The sequence below is a fragment of the Magnolia sinica genome, chromosome 10 (assembly GCF_029962835.1).
Source record: "Magnolia sinica isolate HGM2019 chromosome 10, MsV1, whole genome shotgun sequence".
NCBI classification, from domain to species: Eukaryota; Viridiplantae; Streptophyta; class Magnoliopsida; order Magnoliales; family Magnoliaceae; genus Magnolia; species Magnolia sinica.
Window position 1 is genome coordinate 3,110,379 of NC_080582.1, and position 15,458 is coordinate 3,125,836.

At 38.8% G+C, this 15,458-nt stretch overlaps 1 protein-coding gene across 8 annotated transcripts; it reads right to left on the minus strand.

Annotated features, from left to right (window-relative positions):
* Positions 1 to 3,378: 3,378 nt before the first annotated feature.
* LOC131257768 (putative disease resistance RPP13-like protein 3) lies at positions 3,379 to 12,510 on the minus strand. Of its 8 annotated transcripts, none has more exons than XM_058258647.1 (8): positions 9,042 to 12,506; positions 8,716 to 8,868; positions 7,581 to 7,854; positions 6,311 to 6,731; positions 6,113 to 6,212; positions 4,794 to 5,253; positions 4,057 to 4,644; positions 3,379 to 3,966 (listed from the first exon to the last, which is right to left on the minus strand). In XM_058258647.1, exon 1 carries the CDS (start codon positions 11,854 to 11,856, stop codon positions 9,106 to 9,108), a length of 2,751 nt encoding a protein of 916 aa, XP_058114630.1. In that variant the 5' UTR covers positions 11,857 to 12,506; the 3' UTR covers positions 3,379 to 3,966; positions 4,057 to 4,644; positions 4,794 to 5,253; positions 6,113 to 6,212; positions 6,311 to 6,731; positions 7,581 to 7,854; positions 8,716 to 8,868; positions 9,042 to 9,105. The 8 variants fall into 8 exon arrangements, with proteins under 8 accessions (XP_058114630.1, XP_058114631.1, XP_058114632.1 ...); XM_058258648.1 differs by having other exon boundaries at positions 4,753 to 5,253; XM_058258649.1 differs by having other exon boundaries at positions 4,057 to 4,155; positions 4,251 to 5,253.
* Positions 12,511 to 15,458: the final 2,948 nt, after the last annotated feature.

The window sequence follows — 15,458 nt, forward strand, 5'->3', positions numbered from 1 at the left end:
TCCTTCCATCGAGGCCTACAAATGGTTAATGTAAATTTTTAAAAAATAATAAAAAGAGGAAAAAGAAAAAGTTTGAACGGTCAGGAACATCCACTTAGATTCAATTGGATCCTAATAGGCTTAGAACTCGTAAAATTGTAGAAATCGTACATTCGTACTAACGTGAATCAATTTTAAGCTAGGATGAATAACTACAATTCTCATTCTTTATGGGTTTGAAAGCATGGATTGACCATAAAATCCAAACCTCATGGCTCTTCGATACGTTATCTGTGAAGAAGGAAAGTACAGCACTACTACAAAAACACGTGTATCATAGTTCATACAGAAAACGATCATTGAAAAAGCACAATAAAATAAAATAAAATAAAATCACTGTTGGAAATAAATCTGTAACTTTGATCCATAAAGGCAGTAGGTTTTGCTAACCCAAGACTCGCCTTGCTACTCTGAAGAACATCTAAATGAAGCATAAGGGGTAGCTTCTGGCTTGCATAGAAAGTATAGAAGATTTAAATTTAAAAACTTCCAATATTTTATGTTTTCAGTTCAACCCAATAGAAATGACCTTATAAATTATTTGGATGGCATATAAACACCGAGGTGGGGAGATTAAAAAGTTTCAACTGTAGGCATTTCTTTTTCCAGTTTTCCCTCTTGTATGGCCACTTTGAGTCTTGTATTTTTTGGTCCGATATGCTAAGATGATCTCCCAAGAAGGATGGATAGAGTGGATTTCTCAGAAATAGCCCCATCTAGCTTCCCAGCACAGGAACTCCTTATCAAAAACTTCTCACAGAAAATCTGCATCCATTACTGTGTATCTGCCCGAGCATCCTGCACCATACACGTGGCATCCTTGGGCATCAATTTGAAGCCACCGAAATTATTTTCCATGTGGATGGGACGAATCCTAAGTGCACTAATTTTATTTTATTTTTGTGGCAATAATTTCTCGCACATGACCATGTGGGCACATGCATGAGATCCAAACTGCTCATCAGGAGGGTCCCACTGATTAAACTCCTTGGCTAGAAATCAAACCGACCCATGAATAGCCCTTCACATGTGTAAAAGAAATGGATGGCTTCGGCCAGCCCAAGTTAGGGATGGGCCTCTCTTGACACTCGAGCCACTAACACTCTCACCGGTGGTATAAAAATTGATATAGGACTGATAAATAATTACTCAATGGAGGACAGGGATCGCACAAATTGATCAAGCCTAAAAGCAGAAATGGGCAAAATGTGCATAATAGCTTGGACAACCATAACTTTATGACCAGTCTTCCATTTAGCATGCATAAGAGACCATTGGAAAGCCATCGGCAAGCTTTATGTCCCTGATAGACCACTCAAGAATTGTTGGCTTCCAAAGGTTTTTCAAAATTCAATCAATCAGGTCCAATTAAGATTTGAAGTTGGAATTTACTTTCATAGTAAGTTTCATTTTTCTATTTTTAGGTTTATAAATGTTTATTTGTGGGCTAGAGTCTTTGTTTTAGTGATGTAAAAGTTGTCTATGAATTTTGATAAGATTAGTATTCATTTGCTATTTTAAAATTTTTTTACTATTTTGGAAATTGTCTTATTTTGAGTCAAATTAGGAGGGGAAAAAAAGGAATTCTAAGGCCTTTTGTTTTTTATAAAAAACTTATATAAGCACATCAAATATGTTATAATTAATACTTATTCAATAACATCAATTTTCTTCTTCATTTTAAAGACTTTTTCTTTCCTGGAATATTCAAGGCACGTGCTTGAAAAGAAAATGACTATTTCTACTCTTTCATTATGTACCACTACATAATACATGTATGTTGAATATAGAACATTCACCATCTTCTATTCTAACTACCATTTTTTGAATACAAGTGTGGTCTACCTGATGAGTGAACCATCTTGATTTCTTTCCACGCCTTGTTAGTAGTGGCCTTCACCTGATGAACCATCTTGAATATTTCTCTTGAGCCACCCTTCATTACCAAGTGGGATAGCTGATGCACAGGTATTAAAAATGCCATCGTGGCAAACATGTTATTTAGATTGAACTGTCTAAATTATGCCCCCAAATCTAAAATTTATAAAAAATAAAATAATAGTAATAATTTACTTTATCAATGGGCTTTAGCAAACTACCAAATGAAAAATAGCCAATCGTCATAATTTAACAAATAAGTTCTAAGAATCACCTATCTGTTGGACGGGGCCTATGTTACCCAACCCCATATGGGTGGGCTTTCACTTGTCTTGCTGTCAACGCTTCTACAAAAGGCCATGCACCTATCTCTTTTGAGAAAATTGGTATCTTTTCCTTGGAGAGATGTACACAAAACATGTTTGCTGCAAGATATTGAAGGCTTAATGCTCTACTAAATGGTAGTTTGGGAAATCATTTATCTCATTTGTGGCAATTTGTTTGAATCATGGATCATGCCGGAACAGCTTATACCAAAATCAGTACTGATCTGACTGACGATCTAGATATGATTCTAAATAACCTGATTGAGTTTTTACTAATGATTTTTGTGGTGTGCTTCTTCATCCACAAGGGTCCTACAAACTGGTCAGTGTGGATTGATGTGAATGTATATGCCTGATGAACGGACTTGAAATATCTTTTTGCCGAGCCGACCATTCCATGTTTTTGGCACTTTAATATCAGACTTCAACCATTCACTCAATCAATCTATACACGTGGAAATTCAGGACTGTTCAAGTGATATGTTCTACTCGTGGATGGCCTAAATCGATCTTGACTGGACACTCCGAAGTGTGGGATTCCCACATTTTACCCTTTCCTAAATTTCTTCATGGGGCAATCTCTCCTACGCAGAGCTGCTTTCTGAAATGAATCATGTAATTATTTCCACACCCATGTACACAAATGTGCATCAATCCATACTGTCTAAATTGTGGGGTCATAACTTAAAATTCAGGGATCAGGTGATCCTGACTATCTGACCGGTGGGCACTACCTTAAAACAAAGCTCCCATTTCTTCCAGTCAAGCATTATATACATGATACCTAGAAAGAAGCGTTAGTGTACAACTTCGAACAGATAGTTTCAACAAAACACAAGGAGTTTTCAGCTTGTGCAAGTGGGTCCTCTAGTTCCGCAATCCCAACTGTTGATTTGATGAGCAATAGTTGGATAGGTCCATGCAATGCACCAACCATTCAAATAGTCTTTCAGATAAGAACTTCCTAGTACAATTAGTGATAATCAAATAGGCAGTTATGAAAGAAAATGAAGCGGCTTTAACCATGGCCGGAGTTACAATGGCTAGGATATTTACATATGGAGCAGTGGAGTATTTGAAATCAACGGTGAAAACTCTCTATCACGCATTGTATAATAAATAGATGAAAGAGTGCTCTGTAAAAATAAAAATAAAATTTGCTTCTATTTCAATTCTCAGTAAGAATATTTTGTGAAAACATGCATTCACTATTACAATCAAACATTACACAAAACGCTTGTGAAAACTAATGAATATATCATATCCTACAATGGCACCACGTAACATATCAAAAGATTGTTTGGAAAGCATACACAAATACATCCTCATGCTACAATTACGAATGTCATCCAAATCCTCATGCACCAATCACTGTTGAATTTGAAGAGCTACTGGCCAGCCTCTTGATCAGACCATCTAGGAACATTTCCAAGAGACATTGGCTTGGACCACAAAATCTCACTCCATGTGCTGCATGGAGATGTCAGTTAAAGGCTTTTGAAAGCTTTGTAAGTTCATAGCTGAGAGGATAAGATTATCCTTAATTCTCCGTACAATCACCTGACCAGACTGTATTTCTCTTGAGCCACCCTTCATTACAAGAGGAAGTGAGGAAAGAAGTTAACCACAGAAAGGTAATCGATTCCCATGCCACCATCTTCCTTATCTGTTGAGATGCTTCACATGGGTGTGTTGTCACAGTCTATCATGTGAGATAAAGAGCCTGGAAATCAATCCACGATTAAAAACTTGATAATTCTATGCTAGAATTTGCTAGCTTAAATCTCTAAAAGCTTTTGAAGCATATACTTACATTAAGAATAAAACAGTCTGTACAGCTGGGGCTGCAGTTGGAAGATCCAAAATATTGGTCTGATAGGCCCTCTCTTGGATGGAAGATGCTCCAAAATTCCTACAGATTGAAGCTCCTAATTCCTCGATCAATATCCTACGAATAGAGGGTTAAAAAATATACATCAAATGTCCAGGGAAGCTAGTAAAGCTCACCAATTATGTGCATGGATGGTCCACGAAACGGGCCGCGACAACAAATCAGTTGGCCTAGAGGTAGACAGAAGAAATTGACGGCCCACATTACATTTGCATGAATGGTCCATCACATTATCAGAGTAGCCTGTTCTTTGTGCCTGGGTAGTTATACACCAGGCTGTACCTGATGAGAAGCCTTGATTGTTGACATATATAGAAACTAGTCAACGATAAAATAGGAGGAAGTATAAGTTCTTATCTGTTTGGTTGAAGTATCCTTCTGCCAGCATTCAGTGCAAGTGGGCCGGGGTGTAGTTGGGAGATCCAGATTAATATTTGATAGGCTGTACTACAGATGGAAGATGCTCCAAACATCTTTATGAATAAAGCTCCTAATCTGTCAATCACTGTCCTACAAAAGATGAATAGGAAAAAAATACATAAATTATTTATGAAAATAATGTCATATATACTGGATGGCAAGGAACTCCTATTTAGATTTGGTTAAAGCATTACTAACATGAACCAAATTTTAAGCTTGGGATATGGCCGGATACAAACCGGCTACTATTATAATGACCCTGTTTTCAGGCCTATCCCAGTGGGACTGCAGGACTGTCTGTCTGAGACGCCATTGCTGTGGATGACTGGCTATAACAGTATTCTAGCAGGACTGATGCTTGACTGGGTGTGTGCTGCAAGGCTGATGGTTGATGGCAGTTTGGTTCAGGCTGAAGATTGAGGTGGGATAATGCTTTGCAGCCAGCGGCATGTAGGCATGTGGCTGTCAGCTATGCAGCAGGGCCAACCAGTTGTCTGAATTTCTCCAATTGACGCTTATGTGGGGCAGTTGTGGGTCCCTGACTTCAGCGAAATTTAGATGTTCCTCCGTCTCGACGCCTGAAGCAGTTCCCTCTCCTCCAGTTTCTTCTATTCTTTTTTCTCCTATTTTCCGTTTGCCAATTAGGCGAAATGATAGGTGAGGCCCAATGTTATTGTGGAGCCCACCCGAAAGTCCAGTCTGTACATGCTTGTTTCAAATTAACAAAGATACAGGGGGCTAGTCCCCATTTTTTGCAAAAAAAAAAAAAAAAAAGCTTGGGATATGAAATTAATATTTGAATCCAATATTGGTTTCAAAGGATGGGCCGACCAACTTCAAACAAATTCAAATGCATTGGCTCCTTAGTCAGTTTTCTATACTGTAAAGACAACAATCTATAGCGGGACCAAAACAAACTAATGCCATATGAAGTAGACCTAAAACAGAGGTTTGCTACTCCCACTCACATGCGGAGGCCTGCTGGGCCACATGTGCCGATATAGCATAAGAGTGAGAGACGAGCTTTTCCATCAAGTGGACAACATTGTTTAGAATATCTAGCCTAAAAGTCAAGTTGTTTCATACCTTAGTTGAACCTGTCTACAAAACAAATGGATGTCAGCAAAAACTGTTTTAGACAAGCTCTTCATTAGGAGGGTAACATTGATTAGATTTATTGTGCAAAAAACAGGTTGTTCTACTCCTCGATGCAGCACAATTGAATAATGCAGATTTTTTTAGACATCCATTTGTTTTGAAAACAGGTCCACCTGAGGTGTGAAACAACTTCGCTTTCAGGAAAAAAGTTTTAATCAACATGGCCCACTTAATGGAAAGCTCAATTCTTGCATGTTATGCTATATTGGCACGTACAGCTGCATGTTGTTGTGCAAGGTTCCACCCACGTATGGGCTTAGCAAACCTAACTCGAAACTTATTCCTAGGGCCAAGAATCAGGTTGGTCATAAACTACGTGCGCCAAACGTATGCTAAACAAATGAACTGTCAACATTTAATCTATATGTATGGCCTATCAGATGATTGGAGTCAAACTGACCTGAGTTTTGCATTGGGAAAGCTAGATTGTGGCCATGAACATCTTTGATCATGCACCCATATAAACTCCCCGATGAAGCATTGTAGACCTCCTCCCAAGTCTACATTTTGAAAAACTATTTTTCAGTTTGAATAAACATATTACACCCAAATATAGATAAAGTAATAGTTCTCAAGCATTACAGAAATATCCTTTTACATTGAAGTATTGAAGATTAGTATAGCAGCTTTATCATGCACCCATGTAAACTCCTCGGTGAAGCATTGTGGACCTCCTCCTGAGCCTACACTCTGAATAACTAGTAGTGCTTTGAAAAAGGATATTACATCCAAATATTGACAAAATTACATCTCAAGCATTAGAGAAATAACTTATTATATTGAAGTATTCAGGATTAGTTACCAAACCAAACAAATAAAAATAAAACACACACCCCGTCTTGATACAGTTTGAAAACATCATCCAAATATCTCACACCATTCATACATGAGGAATCAATAGAAAAAAGAAAAAAGAAAAAAGGAAGCCAACGGAGAAACCATAAAAGGGAAATAAATTTTCCTTCATGACCGTTCTCTATGTGACGTCCAATCGCCTCCCGCATGCCAAGTAGCTTCTCCTATAAAAGCAAAAGCTTATATATCAAAAATCTTTGATTAAAACTTTAAAATGATGTGTTATTATTTATGCTAAAACAACTCATATTGTGCAGAACAAAGTAATGGGCCATAATGCATTGGAACATGAAAATTGTCTTAGGTTGCTCGCATAAGCAGGGCATGTGGTGATCCAGACTATTGATTTGATGGATAAGCCCCACAAGCTTGCATCTTTGGATGATCCAAACAATCCTTTGGCAGGCCCTTATGAATGACCATTGTTCAAAAATTAAATTGGTAAGATAATGCTGACCATCTCATCAATGGCCTTCAAACAAAAAAAAAAATTCTACAGTCTACATTTAACAAGAAAAAAATCATTGTTCAAACAATTAAAGTTATCAATTCAATGTTAATTTACAAAATGGTCCACCAAAGAAAGGTCAACTAGATGGATAATGCAATGGTTTCTCTCACAACCATACAATGACCTGTGTGTGTCCAGGCTGAGCACTGATAGCATGGTTTCATCCAAAAAAAGACTTGGCTGAAGCATTTCTTCAAACAATTGGCGTGCAGATTTCTATATAAGAAATTAATTGAACACTTTACAGAACTATAAAATACTTTGTATTCTTACCAATGTATGGATACAAACTATAAAATGAATGGAGAAGCTAGCAGTAGATTTTTCATAGCAAGAATTTAAATTGTTTAAAGGAATAAATTACTCAAAGAATAAAACTAGAATTTAAAATTTCATGAGACTATAGTTTTTCTAAGTCAATTTAAAAAAATGATTTGTTTATACTTTCTTGAAGTATCGATTAACAGGTAAATAAAAATGAAGAGACAGAAATAATTCTCACCAATGTAGCTCTAGCAAGGAGAGGAAGTGCAAATGCTTTGATAGGTTATGTCGATGGAGGGTATGTTTCGAATCTTATGCCAATCCTCTCCCTCCTTTTCTTGGAGCCTTTCCTTGAAGTCTGAAACCATGCCCCATAGCTCCAGTTTTTTTAGGGTAGTCACGTACTGCAGTCCTTCTGGAAGCAAGTTCAATAGACAGCAGTAATAGATCTGTAAAAGTAAAAGACTCGGCATAGCCCCTTCCTCCACTCTCCACTCCTTTAATTCCCTTAACTGTTCAAGACGTAAGGATTCGAGTCGCATATGGATTTAGAATCACATTTGAACTGGCATGATAACAATATTGTTCTCTTTCTTTTATCAAGGAAAAAAGGTCAATGGAAAACAAAGCTAAGTTGTGATAGTAAAAGAAATTCAGTTGCTTCTGCATCCTTACTCCATTCCAAATAAGAACGTTTTGTGCATGTAAAGTACTCGAAGGTCTTTGATTTGCCTATACATGGATGATCCCGGATCATCCAAACAATCCTTGCACCAGCCCTACCATAAATGACCACTGCTTCTAAAATCAAACTGACAAGATGATGCGGACCTTATGATCAATGGCCTTGGAAATAAAACTTACACTCCACATTTAACAAGGAAAAGTCACTGACCAAGCACTTAAGAGTTGTCAAACCAATGTGAATTTATACAATGGTCTGCAAAGAAGTGTCAGGTCAACTAGATGGATTATACAAGGGTTTCTTCCAAACCATACGATGACCTGCGTGTGTCAAACTGGAGGACCGCTCGTTCACGTGGTGTCATACGAAAAGGTCTTGGTTGAAGCATTTCTTCAAACGATCTATATACAAAACAATTAAACACCTAACTAAACTATAATATACTGTCTTCCATATGATGTATGGATACAAATTATGAAGGAAGGGAGAAGCTAGCAGTAGATTTTCGTGGCAAGAATTTTAAAGTCTATAAATGAATAAATTACTAAAAGAATATAAGTGGAATTCTAGATCCATGAGACCATATTTTTTTTGTAAGTTAAAAAATAAACAATGAATCCTATGATTATCCAAACTTCAAGAATTAATTAACAAGTAAATAAATGTGAAGAGAGGAAAGAAGACTCACCAATTTATCTTGCAAGGAGATAAAGAGAGATTGCTTTGAATGTCACCCTATAGCATATGTTGATGGAGAGTAGGTGATGAATCGCATGTCAAACCTCTCCCTCGTCTTCTCATACCTTTCTTTGAATAATGTATGCATATTCCACAATGCAATCTGAGAATGAGGAGGTTTTTTAGCATACGGGTACAGATTTCCAGGAAAAGATTTTAAAGATTGTAAAACAGAGTAAATTCATATACCTGTAATTTAAAACCCATATGATTATATTAACTTCCAAGTATTGATTAAGAAGAAAAATGTAAATGATGATGGTAAAGAAATCTCACCAATTTAGACCTCCAAGGAGTTCGAGATCAGATGACCGAATCCAATGTCACCTTATCTTTGTCGTTAGCGTATGTCAATGGAGAGTATGTGACGAATCTTATTCCAATCCTCTCCCTCGTCTTCTCGAAGCCTTTCATTGAATGCAGGAAGCACGTTCAGCAACTCCAGTTTCTTGAGGGTAGTCACGTGCTGCAGTCCTTCCGGAAGCATCGTCAACTGATGGCACGAATTGATCTGTAGATGTAAAAGACTTGGCAGAGCTCCTTCCTCCACTGTCCACCACGTTAACGTTCGTAACTCTTCAAGATGTAAGGATTCGAGTCGAGGAAACCCTTTTGAAGTACAAGCCAGCTCCACTCCCCCGTACGAGTCTTCCAGCAATCTGAGAACGCGAAGGTTTTCCAGCTTCTCCAACGTCGCCAGTGGATCTTGCACTAAATTGGACCGTCTCAAGGTAAGCTTGGTGAGGTTTGTTAGGAATTCACTAGGCTCGGGTAAGTGTGGTAACATTCCTTCCAAAACCAACTTACGTAACGTGGGAAGAGATGAAAGAGGGCGCACCGACGACTTTGGAAAGTCCAAGTAACCTAGTTCTGTCGTTACCAAAAGAGACTGGAGGCATTTCAATTTGCGAATGGATTCGAACAATACCGCACCATACACGTGGGACATTCCATAATCTAAACGTATTCCTAATTTTCTAAGATGCGTAAGACTTTCCAGGCAACCGTGCATCCATTCGCCAGCCTTTACCCTTGTTAGAGTATGGAGGTTACACATCTGGTTGAGCCGTGGACGACCTTGTATAACACCCCAACTACCGTAATAACCCCCTCCACTTGGGTGCATAACTTGGAAATGTCTTAACTGTTCCATCTTCTCAATTTGGCGGGGTATGTTGACGTTGCCATAAGATGTTACAACTAGTGTTTGTAAATTGAGAAGTTTGCCTATCGATGATGGGAGACTTGACAAATAAGTATTGGTACACCCGAGGTATTTCAAGTGAATCAGTGCACCTATCTCACTCGATAGCTCATGTATTTTTACATTGTGGAGATCTAATACCCTGAGCAATTTAAAGCCTTTGTAAAGAAGCTTCACTTGTTTACTTCTGAGTTTATCATTACCTTGCATATGGATTAACACAGATCGAAAGTGTGGAGTAGAAGAACTTAGGGAAGTGGACTCACGGAAGGCATTATGGTGAATTACAAGTCGGCGGGCTCTAGAGGCTAGAGTGTTTGAATTCCCATGGTGAACTTGGAGAAACATACCTTCCTTGGCTTTTGATATGGAGAGATCTCGCAGAAGATCGTGAATACGGCAACTTTTAATACCCCCGTTTGAACTTCTTTTAGCAAGTTGAATTATACTTCGTTGAATCAACTCATTTAGAAAATCTTGTCCTACCTTCTCTGCTGTTTCATTCCCTCTCTGTTGCAGAAACCCTTCTGCGGCCCACAATTGAATCAGTTTCTTAGCACGGAACTCATAGTCTTCGGGAAAAATTCCCAAGTAGAGAAAACATGGTTTCAACTGATAGGGCAGATCTCTAAAACTCAAAGATAATATTTTAGAGATTTTGTCTTGTCCCTCGTTGATTTGCCAGGTAATACTCTCCCTTACATTCTCCCACTCCCATTCTTCTTTCGTTGATAAGAGCCCTCCGATGACTACGATCGCAAGAGGTAGACCACAGCACTCTTCCACAATCTTTCTTCCAAACTGCTCCAAATTCTCAGGGCAAACATTACCTTGTCCTGGGAATGCTTTCCTGCAAAACAAATTCCAGCTCTCATCTTTTCCTAAAGTTAGCAACTCATACGGCAGGCTTTGTGCATCTGCATGTAAAGCTACAACTTTGTTGCGTGTGGTGATCATGACCCTACTTCCATTTTCCACATCAGGGAGAGTATCATTTAGGGGGAAAGCACCCTTGATAGCATCCCATGCTTCGTTCGTCCATATATCATCTACTACCACCAGGTATATCTTCCCTTTCAAATATTCTGAAATTTTATGCCTCAGCTCGAAGACATCCATTTTCTCCACTTTCTTGGACTCCTCTTCTGAGAGCACCATGCAGCAATCTATGATCTTCTTAAGAATATCTTTCACATCATACTCTTGCGATAGACAAATCCATGCGCGAAAGTGAAAACGTGCTTTAACACGAGTGTCGTTATAAACTTTCTTGGTAAGAGTGGTCTTACCGAGACCACCCATTCCAACTACAGAAACAACACAACGGCGTGACTCCCCCTTAGTCAGTCGCTCCACCAAGAACTCCAATTCTTTCTCAAAACCAACAAAATCTGGTTCTTGATCAAGAGGAGAAGTGAGCCTCCATTCTTGGAGGCTTGGACCAGCGGAGCTTGTCCCTGCTTCCTGGCCTATATTTTGAATTCCAAAAGTCGACCTACTTTCGGAGATAACACGGATCTTATTGTTTATCCGTTCGATCTCCGAGCTCAACTTATAGCGAGCTTTCAACTCACAGAAGATGCAAGCGTACCTTGTAATGCAGCCCACAAATCCTGTTCGCTTCAAGGGTGCTACCTTGAAGATAAAGGTGTCGATGAGGTCCTCAGCAACATAGGCAGCATCTGTCACGTTCAGCACCCAGTTCTTCACTCTTTCATCTCCTTCTTGTTTGTCGTCTGCGTCTTTCAAGAAGCATTGCATCTGCGTAAATTGTGTGACAATCAATTCGACTTTGTCGTCAACCTCATATAAGGAAATGACTTCCTTAATGAGGGGATCAGCGAGTTTTACGAGAAGTTGCAAAACAACAGCCTCAACAGCGACCATCTTTCCTCACTTTTTTTTTCTCTCGCAAGAAAGAAATTCAGTTCAAAGCTTTCTTTCTCTTTACTTCTATGTTAAATGTCTCTCTGTTTATAGAGGCCAACTATTTAAAGTCCAGAGGGTAAAATGATGGAACTGACTCTCGTTCGTGGGATGATATTGGAAGAAATACCCAAAGGCAGATGGTTGTGCAGGTTGGATGTCTCTATTGGGAGGATATCGAAAGTCTGTATGAACCTTAATTGCTGGGGTTATTGTGTTGGGCCAACTTGGGCGTTGGATATTGGAACTTGCATTGGTGTGAGCTGGCGAAGCATTTCTTACATGATCTTTATATTTTCCACCACCTTCTGGATACAAAGTGACCAATCTATGAGAGGATTAAACGTTGGATATGATTTTCAATGTTAGTGCATGCACAGACGAGAAACACCAGATGGATGGTCTTAATAGACTGCCCGTCCCACAGCGTGTTAGGCTTGTATCAATGTCTCGATGGACTGCAATCGCCCTATTTTGCATGGACATTAAGAACAGTTGGGAATTTCATTTTCCTCCAACCTGCTTTAGAATTTTATTTTCCTCCAACCTGCAAATTGAGAATGTCGTTATTACAAACACATTTGAGAATCTGCAAATATCCTGTTATTGAAGTAGAACCATGTATTCCCCTGTTTTTTCTTACGATGATGGTCCACCAAGGAACATGTTTAAAGTGCCAAGATCAGAATAATTTGTGGACTTTGATAGAAGGATAATTCTAGTGCATTGGGGAAAATTCTTGCAAGTTAATTATGCAGACAATTTTGACTGTCCGAAACATGGATTCATTGTAAGACGATCTGGACAATCCATCTGATTTGCCCCACAATGAATAACTGGCTTCATGGTCAGATGATTTCGACAGTCCTGATGATTTGCCCTGGACAGATATAGCTGTCAGTCCAAAAATATATTAACAAGCCTGCACATAGCATGAAAATGCATAAAGCGGGAGTGCATCACATCAGGGAAAGCCCCTTTCTAAATGTACCACAAGACAATAACAAAAATACTTCGGTACCTGGCTACAAATGAAAATATTCATTGCTGATCACAAAATCAACAACGGACGCATTTATTGAATCACGTCCTTTTATCATGGGGCACTTTACGTAAACCATGGCTTAGCAAAACAATAGCGTTCCTTCTACATTTGATGCTTCATTTTTTAGCCTATGACTGAGCTGGCAAAACTCATAGACAGTGTAGAGATACAAAACATAGATCAAGGTGAGCCCACAGTCAACACCTGACAAAACTCGGTGTAACCTCAACATGACCGATCCATTCCCTTCTTCCAACACCATTTGCTTTTCCTTTGCCTCTTTTTGCTTTATTTCACGCGTTCCAGCGCCATTTGCTTTTCCTTTTTATTTTGAGAAATTTACGACTGTGGACCCTACCTTTTATCCAGCGGTTTTTTGGAAGCACTACAAACTTAGAATACGCAATTGGACCTCCTCGTACGGAGTCGGAATTTCGGGACGAAAATACCCCTGCCTTCCTTTCGAAGACGAGCGCTGACGCTCCTCCAACCGAGAGTTGTACGAACGGCTCTAAAGAGATCAAAGTTACATGGCCCCACAGCTATGTATTTATTATATCCACAACGTTCATCCATATTTTCAGATCATTTCGGAGCATTATCCCCAAAAAAATAAAAAAAAAATCGTATCCAAAGATCAATTGGACCACACCACAAAGAGCAGCAGGAAAATTGATTTTCACCGTTAAAATTTTTGTAGGGCCCACCATGACATTTATTTTCCATCCAATCTATTCATAAGGTCACAAAGGTCCGTATGAAGGAGGAAAGACAAATTTCATTATGATCCAAAACGTCTGTAACCCCTAAAAGGGTTTCAATGGTAGACGTTCAATTCCCCACTGCCTTTTACAGTGTGGTCCACTTGATAGTTAGATCTATCTTATTTTTCATCTCAAGCCTTAATATGAGCTCGCCAAATAGATGGACAGTTTGGATATAACACAGACCTTATGACGGGACCCACAAAAGTAACATTGCAAAAAAAAAAAAAAAAAAATTATTTACATACTGACGGGGCACTACTGCCTGCCACCGAACCGGCAGTACTGCCGCGACATTCTGACAATTTTTTTGTACATGGAGAACTTTTTCTCCCTTACATTTTTCTCTAATACATAATTTAGTAAATATGTATATATAAGTATATAAAAACATTTTTCTATCTTTCAATTCATTTCTTCGTCTATTTATTTAACAAGCATATCTCCTAAACTAGAATGATTTACTTAACGTACCACATATGATTTTAGGGAGGAGAAGCTAATTTAGCCAACCAACCTAGTTATTTTCCAATATTCCATCGGGTCGATGGTTGAAAATCCATTTCATTCAGTTCATGGTCAATTTCAATCACTTCACTGTCAAACTAGAAATTCAGCGGGGCAAACATGAAATTGAGTAAGGCAAACATGAAATTGAGTGAGGAAAACTAGAAATTTAGTGGGTAAAACATGAAATTGAGTAGGGCAAACATGAAATTAGGGCTGAAAGTCAGGCCAGTTGGTTCGGGTTAGTGCTTAACCCTAACCCAACCTAAGGTTCCTATACCTAAACCTTGACCCAACCCAACCCAATCTTGGGTTGGGAATTCTCAACCCAAGCCCAACTCAAGAGGGCTCGACAGGTTGATTGGGTTGGTCGGGTGTATACGTGCTAATATTTTCATTATTACATTAGTTTATTATATTTCAATATATGACTTATTTTTTGTATCTATGATTTTATTAATTATATACATGATTATTCAACATAAAGAACTTCATTTTTTTCTTTAAAAAACCAAGCTAAAATATGGGACTACTCCTTTAAAAAGTCATGTAGCATAGCACACAATTTATTTGGGAGAGAGAAATCTGACATATCTTGTTAGCTTGATCCTTGGAAATGACGTGGACAAATGAGACCCGACATCACTAGTGTACCTTCTACACAAACAATCTACACTCAATTATAATTTATAAGTAACTAATATATTGATTGGGTTCGGGTTGGGTCAAGCAACCCAAGCCCAACTTAAGTTTTATCGGGTTGGTGTTTGTATAGCCCAATCTTGAGACCTAATATATCCTGCCCAAGCTTAACCCAATGTGGGTCAGTCACGGGTCGGTCGGGTTGAACCCGCCCAACTTTCAGCCGTGCAAGAAATTGAGCGGGGCAAACTAGAAATTCAGAGGGGCAAACATGAAATTGAGCGGGGGAAACTAGAAAATCAGCGGGGCAAACTAGAAAATCAGTGAGGAAATTAGAAAATCAGCGGGGCAAATTAGAAAATCAGCGGGGCAAACTAGAAAATCAGCAGAGGAAACATGAAAATCAGCAGGGCAAACATGAAATTGAGTAGGGCAAACTAGAAAATCAGCGGGGCAAACTGGAAAATCAGTGGAGCAAACTAGAAATCAGCGGGGCAAACTGGAAAATCAGCGGGGCAAACTAGAAAATCAGTGGGGTAAACTAGAAAATCAACAGGGGAAGCTAGAAAATCAGCGGGACAAACTAAAAAATCAGCGATGCAAAC

Coding starts and splice junctions, on each gene's coding strand:
- LOC131257768 (XM_058258645.1), bottom strand. CDS start 11,856: ATGGTCGCTGTTGAGGCTGTTGTTTTGCAACTTCTCGTAAAACTCGCT.